The sequence below is a fragment of the Marmota monax genome, unplaced genomic scaffold, assembly GCF_021218885.2.
Source record: "Marmota monax isolate L192 unplaced genomic scaffold, Marmota_monax_Labrador192_F-V1.1 WCK01_AAM20220418_F8-fsc00139, whole genome shotgun sequence".
Lineage (NCBI taxonomy): Eukaryota > Metazoa > Chordata > Mammalia > Rodentia > Sciuridae > Marmota > Marmota monax.
Genome location: NW_026695226.1, coordinates 5307092 through 5316815, shown reverse-complemented (window position 1 = coordinate 5316815; position 9724 = coordinate 5307092). Strand labels below are relative to the sequence as shown.

At 38.9% G+C, this 9724-nt stretch overlaps 1 protein-coding gene across 1 annotated transcript; it reads right to left on the bottom strand.

The window, feature by feature from the left end:
• Nucleotides 1-973: 973 nt before the first annotated feature.
• Nucleotides 974-6045, bottom strand: Lsmem1 (leucine rich single-pass membrane protein 1). The gene is made up of 3 exons (XM_046435372.2): nucleotides 5649-6045; nucleotides 3840-3968; nucleotides 974-2368 (listed from the first exon to the last, which is right to left on the bottom strand). The coding sequence occupies exons 1-3, from the start codon at nucleotides 5773-5775 to the stop codon at nucleotides 2238-2240; spliced, it is 387 nt and encodes a 128-aa protein (XP_046291328.1). The 5' UTR covers nucleotides 5776-6045; the 3' UTR covers nucleotides 974-2237.
• Nucleotides 6046-9724: the final 3679 nt, after the last annotated feature.

Below are 9724 nucleotides of genomic sequence, written 5' to 3'. Positions count from 1 at the left end.
AAATCACTTCTTAACAAAACTAATTCAGTGGAAGAAAAACTATTTCAGCCAGTTTGGGGCACTGTGTAAAACAATAGCAGTGTAAGAGGCAGCAACTTAAGAAGATAAAATAAATGGAATAAAATTTCATCAGAGTACTGTCAGGAAATCTCAGAAAGCCCTTGACATTTTCATCCATAGCAAGAACTCAGAGAAAATTTCTAGTTCAGTAAGAAAATGAGAGCCTGTACATTTGCCAAGCCAAATTATTTTTTGTGACTTGTAAAATTGGTTGTGTGATTTGAAAATGGTATGTATGATTTGATAACAGCACATAGACTTGAAAAATAAAACTATTGTCTTAAAAAAAAGACTACATGTAGCCAGCCAATACTTTAAATATGTTCAGTGGGAGTTAATTTGTGATTTCAAATACCAGGAGCTGTGATAAAGTTTCCAAGACTAAGGGTCAAAAAGGAGTCATGATGCAATCCAGGCAGGACAGTGAAGATCCAAAAAGATGGACAAAATGATTTATCTACTTCTTCATTTTGTTAAAATGATAAATTTTTTTAAATGAATATCATTTATATTTGGGAATGATGGTGCATGCCTATAATCCTAGCTACTCAGGAGCTGAGGCAGAAGAAACAAAGTTTGAAGCCAACCATAGTGATTTACAGAGACCCTGTCTCAAAAAATAAAAAGGGCTGGGAATGTAGCTCTACTTCTGAGCTACATTAATATCATAAAATATTTTTTAAATGATCATTTATTATTGAGCATAATATATGTACATTGGGTAAGCAGAAAGGGAAAAGGGCATAATAAGAGCAAACAGATAGAAATGAACATTTTGGGGGGATGGGTACCAGGGATTGAACTCAGGGGCACTCGACCACTGAGCCACATCCCCAGCCCTTTTTGTATTTTATTTACAGACAGGGTCTCACTGAGATGCTTAGTGTCTTGCTTTTTGCTGAGGCTAGTTTTGAATTCACAATCCTTCTGTTTCAGCCTCCTTAGCAGCTGGGATTGCAGGCATGTGCCACTGGGCCTGGCTAAGAAATGAATATTTTTAAGAGTCATTGTATTAGATCCCCAGTGATTCCTGAAACAGCTATACAACAGATAACAAGTGACTTTTGCCACACCCTATCAACAGCTCAATAAGAGTTGTTCCACAAATACAAATTTTAGGTTTGACCATGTTCTGCATGGTACCTGTGAATTTTAAGAAAAAGAATATACAGTACAAATGTTTTTGAGTGCAAAATGGGTAAACAAATTCAGCAACTTAAAATGACAGAGTTGCAATACAATTTTCAATTGACTTGTACATGTATCTAAACTAAATAAAAAGACCTATGCTTTTTAGATTCATTTATTTCACACCCTCTTTTATGTCAGATACCATGTACCTTATTTTGCTATAAGAAGACAGTTTCCAAATATTCCAAGTTTATAACTACCTACTGTAGTTTATCAAAGGCCACAAACTTATCAGATTTCCTCCAAATTAATGAGCAGGGGTACTGAAGGGCTTCTTTTTTCATGAGAAACAAAGTAAATGTATCTTACCTAATTCCATATAAACTACATCTCCCTAGTCCCCATGCTCTAGAGTAGCATGATTCACACATAGAAGGAACTCAGTAAACACCAGTTATTAATCAGGCTTTCTCTGTTGATTCCTGGCCCCACCATACACACATAACTCCTACCCATGTTTCCACCAGCAATCACTGACAGCAATCAGCTCTGAAGCCTGCCCATCACTGACCCTGGGGAAATAGTCAAAGCCTGATGACCTAAGCAGAAGAATGTCTTTTGCTGAAGAAAGCCATCACCTACTTCCCTTCTGCTCAGGTAATTGAATGAATCTCTCAGGCTTTCACAGGAATCTGCACAGGCATGTGGCGTCAAACTTTCATCGACAGTGAACCTATTCTACACCAAACTCCTCTAGTAAGATAAGTTGTATATACAAAGCCGAATTCCTGGTTTCTGTTGATTCTCCTGCATGCTAGCCAACCACCCTAACCACATTAAAGCTGGAGCACCCTACCAGAAAATAAGGCTGAGACCTAACCATCCCTTTCTAGCTGCTGTCCTAAAGCTTGCCTAGGAGTTGCTCGTATCCCTGGTTGGTTTTAATGATCAGATAATCCATTGCCCTTTCTCAGCCCTTGACCCAGTGCACCCCAGGAAAGTGAGGAGCTCCACGTGTTAGCTGATGCCCTTGGAAAATCATTTCTCTAATTCTTCTCCAAGTCCAGTTGGTCGAGTCGCTTTATGATCATGTTGTTGATTTTCTTTAGGTCATCTATGTCTCTTCCATCAGCTATTAGTCTTCTTGACACATCATCCATCTTGTTTCCAGTTTGAACTTGAAAAATGGAAAACAGACTGTGTTATACTGGTTTCCAGTATGTTCCACCAGAGCTCATCTGAGTGCTGAAAGGCACTCTTGGCAAACCCCCTGTTCCATTATCCATGGATTCCAGAAACCCAGGAGAGAAACTGGAGAAAAGTGAAGGTGCACGTTAAATGAATTATTTTTACAACCTCTTAGTGCCAATCTAGACCACCCCTGGCAGCTCCACCCAGGTTTTGGCTAAGAAAGATATGTCTATGAGAAATCAAATTAAACTGCCAATGTGCCTGATTATTTCTCCAGAAGCGATTGTTATATTGTTGTATTTCCAGGCCCATTCTCAGGAAAGGGCTTTTGCTCATCATTTGGAAAATGACATTCTCTGGGTTCCAACCTATTTTGACATGTCTGCTGATTCTAAATTACCAACTCATAATGAATGTTTAATCATTCCCCTCAGATCACTCCTGAGAATAGAGCACAATATTTTCCAAATAAACAGAACCCCTGCAGTATAGTAAGCTGGGAATGTAAACCTTTGAGGTCTGTTAATTGGAGCTAATATTTCTAAGAAATGCTGCACAGAATCAATGCTTTATCTTTGAACTCCTTAACATTTCCATTTCAGGCATTTTTTTTTCCTCAAAACTATCTCTGGGACCTAATAGTGTTGATAACATGCTGCTGGGCTTGGCTGATAAACTAAGCAGAGGAGGTAAACTAGCTGTTAGAGGTTCACCTCCCAGCCTTGGGGCAAATTGGCTGCCCTGTGCTTACTTCTTGCTCATGTCTGAAAAATTACATTGGATAAAACATGGTCCTACCTCTGTTCCACAGTGCACCAGTCCTGAAATAAATTCCATAAAAAGAGAAAGGGTTCCATGTATAAAAGAGTCAGAGCAAAAATATATGCCCACCTGCCCCTTGGAGATGCACAGGAAGCAAAGAAACACCCTGAACATTACCTAAGCCAACAGTTCCCAAACTCATTTGACCACGAAGACACCCCCCCCCCTTTTATTTTATTTTTTCCCAAAGGCAACACTTATCCCATGGAACTAGCATTGATTTCTGGATGATATGCAAATGAGAGAAATTGAGATGGGGTTTGAACCCTGAGTGTGACTACATGTTATAGATCTGATTTTAATGGTAGCCAACTGATCCTGCTGCCCGATGGAGTCACCTACAATTTGGCAGCTAGGTTTCCCAAGGGAGAAACTTAAATGTTATATTAATATTTAGCATACATGTCTGTGACCTTCAAGCACTGTGCCCTTGTGCAATAGGCTTGTGCCCCAGGGACCATATCCCTGAGCAAAGGGATTCACTCGAGGTGTTCATTCCCCTTGTGTTTTCCAGGGGAAACTTTGACTTCCAGAAAGCACTGACTCATCCCAAGGGCAAAGTTGAACAACTGGCTAGGAAAACCAGCTATGCATCATGTGCACTTAGTAATGAAAACCCTGCTGGTGGTACTTACTTATTAGAAATATCACGAAGAAAACCAGTGCCAAGCTGACGATCAGTGCAATTAGCAGCCCCATAAAGAACAGACTCCGCCTCCCATTTCCTGAGCGTGTGCCAAAGTCTGGGATTTTCTCTTCAAGAGCTAATAGGAAACAAACAAAAACAGTGCAGACAAAAACTCCTCAGCACACAACTTGTCAGCAGAAAGGAACAGCAACTCATTGTTAGAGACATGAGTAATGAATACACCCATTTTCCTTCTGACAGTCCTGGAAAGTGATTTATATGTTAGGAATGTCTTTGGATGGGTACATTTTTTGGAATTGTTTACCTTCCTCTCTTTTGGTATTCAAAGAATGAGCAAGGGTAAGCTACATGGTCAGGCCTCTTTGGAAAGTTTTTTTAAGACTGTGTTAGTAGCAGGACATGGATTGTTCTTTGGGGGAGGGAATAAAGAAGTGAAAGATTAAGAGTGACAGAGGCTCTATAGTCCTCCCACAGTAACCCAGGAGCAAAACAGAGCTGGGTGTGGGCCACCTGCCTTGGATGGAAATTGAATACTCTGGGCTGTCTCCCAGGAAATCCCTGTTATTATAGGAATAATCAAGCATGCCTACACCCATTTAAACAAAAGTGGTCCTGATATATTTTGGTTTCTTAAAACTGTTTTTAAGATGGATATCCTCTGAAATCAGGGTTCTTTCCAATATTTTGAGTTGAACTGAGAATCCAACCTGCTCATAAAATAGCTTGGTTCACCCAAACCTTGAATTGTCTGCATCCAGTAACCTTTTTAAGGCCTAGGTCCCTAATAGCTCTGAGATTAAACTGAGTAAGAAATATGAAAACTGGGGTAGTGGAGATCATTGAATTATTTCTTTGTATGCTCTCCTACTTTGAATTGGTCCAACACATTGTGGTCCTGGATTGTGGATAAATGGATGGCTTAAGTCCCATGCCCTATAAGTATATCCTATATCATCCCCCTTATTGACACACACACACACACCCGCTTTTATTGAGATTGACTGCAATAAAAATGATGAAGATCTGAACCCATTAAAATGATGAGAAAAGCAAAAACCGAGAAATGATTTAGAAGGGGAATGATAGATATAAAACTGGGATAGTAAGTTGGGAGTACACAAAAAACAAACGGCAAGTGAGCAATTCACATTAGGGTTCAAACATCAGCATTTAAGATAGAAAAGAAGGAGCTCAGAGGGTCTGGTAGAACTCATTTATAATATTTAGTGAGCAGCATACACATTTAGTATTCAGCAGATTTTGTCCACCCCGCATATTTTTCTAACTATTTAATTGGGCAATTTGTAATTCAGAAGGAGAAAATGAAGTTGATTCTTTTGCCCAAGAGAATTTTAATGATATTTTTATAACTGGTGAATGTGTTGAGCATTTTCTCAGCAATACGCTATGAAACAAAACCCCTGGGGGAAGGTGGGCAGTATCGAGGATCTAGCTGTGGTCCCTAAGAAGCATTACAACAGATAACAGAGGCATGAGCAAGCCTTGAGAGTCCAGCTCAGCAGCCTTCACCCTTCTTAGGGACAGAAACACCACAAGATTTTTCCAGGATTTTTAAAGAGTTCAAATCTTCCTTAGGAGCCAAGAAAGCTCATAATGGCATGGGTATTCAAAGAACAAAAGCAAAACCTGCCTAATGATAAATAGCATTTCCAATGCCAAGCTATACCTACCACCCCAACCCCTACCCAACACCCACAGGTCCACTTTTGCCTTTGCCATTTTTAGGCAGCCTGGATGCCAGGAAGGGCCACTAAGCCACCAGGGGCACACATACGGAACAGATGCTGTGATCCAGCAGGATAGAGGTTTAGTTTGTTTAAGTCATTAATGGAATCCACGACATAAAGCTTTCCATCTTCGTGAATGTCACGAGATCCAGTGTCCTGGAAAGAATGATTCATTGCCCCTGGAAAAAAAACGTGACATTAAAAACAAGGGGCTGGGCTGTGGAACTCCACAAGAATCAGAGGCATCAGGAAACTAGACAGGCAAAGACCCACCCACAAATGCTGTTTTCAAGTAAGGGTCTGGCTTTGCTTATCCAGAGGAAAATATACCTTTTGATGGACAACTTTCTAATTCTTTTTGCTTTCTTGCCAGGAAGCTCATGGTCAAATGTATGTACCAGTTTCTAAAATTATACAACTATTTATGCCCTGCTTATCTGCCTATACTCTTTTCTCTTCCTTAGATTGCTCAGTTCTACCTATTTCCCCCTAGATCTTGTTTTTTTATTTTGTAATTGATTCAAAATTTTTCCTCTTTTATGACACTGTTCATGCTCCAGTGAGATGCCTTAAATCCTTTGTGCAGGAAGACTAGCTAATAAATATAAAGAATGGCTGTGGCCAAAATCATTCTGAAAGAAGAAAACATTACTATGAGACCTTTCTAGTTGCAGGAGGCTTTAATACAACATTGTTACTTTATATTCTCCCTCAATATGGCATGAGTTCTGACCCTCAAATCTATCCTTTAGCCACTAGCTGACTGTGGGTTTCTAAGACACAATCTTAGTAAACTTAGATGATGTAGAGAAAACGCTGCTAGATTCTAGTTCAATGACTTGAAAAGCTTTCTCTTCTTTCATGGTAATATAGGTTTTTTGGTCTGGGAAGGATTTTGGACCTGCTTTAAGTCCAGCCCTTATCCTTTCCACAAATGAGGACATTGGAGCTCAGCCAGGTAAATGCCCCAAATCATGTATTTAGCTAATAGCAGAACTAGAATCAGACTGCTGTTCAAAATCACTGGGTCTTCCCTCCTGCTAACTTTCTATTCAACACCCTCCCTAATCCTTTTTCAAGCTGCCTTTGGTGATGCATACACGCCTACGATCCAAATGACTCAGGAGGCGGAAGCAGGAGAATTGCAAGTTTCAGGCCAGCCTCAGCAACTCAATGAGAACCTGTCTCAAAATAAAAAATGAAAAGGGCTGGGGATGTGGCTCAGTGGTAGAGCAACTGGGTTCAATCCCCAGTACTATAAAAAACAACAACAACAAAAGACTCAGCACAAACCATCTCCTATGAGAGAACTGAACTTTTTGTGTGCCCTGACTGGCTGCTGAGCATTCTTATGCTATCAGAACATCTACAACACCTCATTGCATTTGTTGGCTGACATCTTTGATTTCCCCAACAGACTGAAAATTCCTTAGGGTAGGGAACAATCCTATTCAGTGCCACATTTATAAGCCCTTGACTTCTGTTAGTTAAGCTGGAACACCTAAAATATTTATTTAGGGTGTAACCTATCTGAAAAGACTTTTGAGGCAGTTAGTAAGTAAGTACACTAACAGAATTAAGGCTAAGGGAAAAATGCTCATGTGATATCTATTTAGACTCCAGTAAGGTCAGTGCAATAAATATTGTGGCTGCCTATAGGTGGCAGCACACTGTTTACTTCCTGATAATATTTAATTTTTTTTCCTTTATTACCCAGCTACAGAATGAAAATTATAATTAGAGTTAGGAGAAAACCAAATCCAGTGGGAGGGGCAGTATAAATCTTTAGAATATCTGGAAAAAATTGTCAGCCATTTACTAAACACCTTAAATTACACTATAAAATATCAAAACCCAGCCATTCCCTAGTAATACCTACAACCTATCTGTACTTGTGGAAAATACGCTCTCAGGACCCTAGATAAGAAATCCAGTAAGCTGAAAAAGTCATGGACTAATCTTTAACATTTTTTCCTTAAGGTTTTTCAGAGTTAAAACTAAAAAGTGTTTTCATTCCTGAAAATTTAATTAACAAGAACACATAATTTCTTGGGGCTGGCCTGGAGCTCAATGGTGGGTTCTATCCTCAGCACCACATAAAAAATAAAAAATAAACATATTGTGGCCATCTACAACCAAAAAAATTTTTAAAAGAACACATAATTTCTTGAATATTTTAAACAAAATGCTACTGAACCACATTAGATACCGAATTCCAAATACATTTCTGTAACATTCCTAAGGGAAAGACATGACATGATAATCAAATGGAAAAAAAAAAAACACAAAAACAAAAACCCAACAGCAGCAGCAGCAGCAGCAAATAGAGTAAAAGGACGTTAGAGATAAATTTTAACTTTGCAGTAAAATCAAGGATCAAAAGTATTAACTGCAAGGTCACAGATTTTTCTAAACCCTCCTAAACGTGTTTAATATCTTATCATCTCTATTATTTATTATCCTAAATACTAATATTTGACCAGGAAAAATGTTTGTGTCATGTCATAGGATCATCACTCCAAACAAACATAGCTTCTATTTTAGGCTTGGTGACTGACGCATGCTTCTTTGGATCTCTGACTTAATATCCTTGAGCCTTAGCTTTCCCTTCAGGAACGTGACTGCTCTTGCTTAAATCGAATACAGAAGCATAATCCGTGTTGTACAAAGCAGAGGATTAGCTAGGAAATCAGAGCTAAAAAACTGACTCATGAGGAACAGTCCAGCTAATGAAATCTCCAAATTACTGACCTTGCCACCTAGTTAGAAGGTGATTCCAAAACATCTACAACAGCCTATGCTAAGTAGTGCTCTGAAAGAAAATTTCTTCAGAGTGAAGACACAATGCAAGTAGATGCTATTTCAATATATTTTTTAATGAAAAACAACAACACGCAAATAGAAACAAAGAACTGGCAGAGAACCCTGAGTTGGGTGTGGCCTGTGGCCACCAGGAGCCTGCAAAATGGCTTGCAAATGATTCAGTTAGTAAATGGATATGAGATCACATGGCTTGAAAAGCAGGAATCACAGCTGTTTGACACCCAGTGGTTTCTATCTTTGGCATCTCCAAATGAGGGCATCTGGGAACAACCAACGCTGGAGAACCAGTGTGGCCAGCAATTCTGATCATACTAACTCAATCCTCCTTCCGGACTCCAGGGTGCAAATTTGCTTATTCACCAAGATTGACCAAAGTGGCATCCTTTTAAAAGAACACTGATACCTTTGACTGAAACATGTAAGTAATTTGTTTCTTCTAGTTTAGATCATTGCTAACAGCCGAGTTTGGGGAAATGTAAGAATTTTTTCACTACCTACAAATAAATATCCTCACAAATAAAGATAGCTGTCTATGAAAAACTGCTTTGTGCTTTATTTTTTCCCTGCAGGTGCTTGGTATCATACCACAAAAATAACTCACACTGATATTGCTTGCCAGAAAATCAGAATTGTTACAACAGGACTTAAAGCTAATAAGCAGCTTTGAATCATGGTAATTTGTTCTTTAATTCCATTTCAGTCAATGCCTCTTCAGATTCAGGAAGTAATTTTTAAAATCCAGTTTAAATCATTTCTATTGAAAGTTAAAAGCACAGGGCACATGCAACAAAAATTTCCCAAACTCAAGAATCATAATTTAGTCTCAGAGTAATAGCATGCAAAATTACTTACAAAAATCTGAACTTTGCTTGGTTACCAGGAAAAAACAACTAATTACTCAGGAGCAACTACAACACAAAATGTTTTACAAATTCTGTAGGTCTTTCTTTGCCTTCCTGCGGAGCCCAACTGTTTCCGTGAGGCCCATAAACTCTAGCACAAAACTGGTGACCTGTTTAGTGTTTATTTATCCAAGCAATGTAAGATTCCAAATACTAACTTTCCCCCTAATATCTAAGGTTTTCAATTAATATATAACTGAAACTATGCTCTAAATCAACAACAAAACACCACTCCCCAATTGAGTTGGTGATTGGTGAGATTCTTGTTAGACTGAAATTAATGTCCTTATTTGGCTGATGCAACTGTAAGCTGATACCACATTTCCAGCACTTCTGTCATGGCTACTCCTGTATATAAATATCTTGCAGCAGGCAGGAGCTGCTACTGTGATGACTAA

What these genes read in the sequence shown, in the direction of transcription:
- Lsmem1 (XM_046435372.2), bottom strand. Translation starts at nt 5,775, where the DNA reads ATGAATCATTCTTTCCAGGACACTGGATCTCGTGACATTCACGAAGAT. An exon ending in TGGATCACAGCATCTGTTCC is followed by an intron (nt 3,969 to 5,648) that starts GTATGTGTGCCC and finishes GTTTCCTATTAG; the next exon opens with CTCTTGAAGAGAAAATCCCA. An exon ending in CTTCGTGATATTTCTAATAA is followed by an intron (nt 2,369 to 3,839) that starts GTAAGTACCACC and finishes CCATTTTTCAAG; the next exon opens with TTCAAACTGGAAACAAGATG.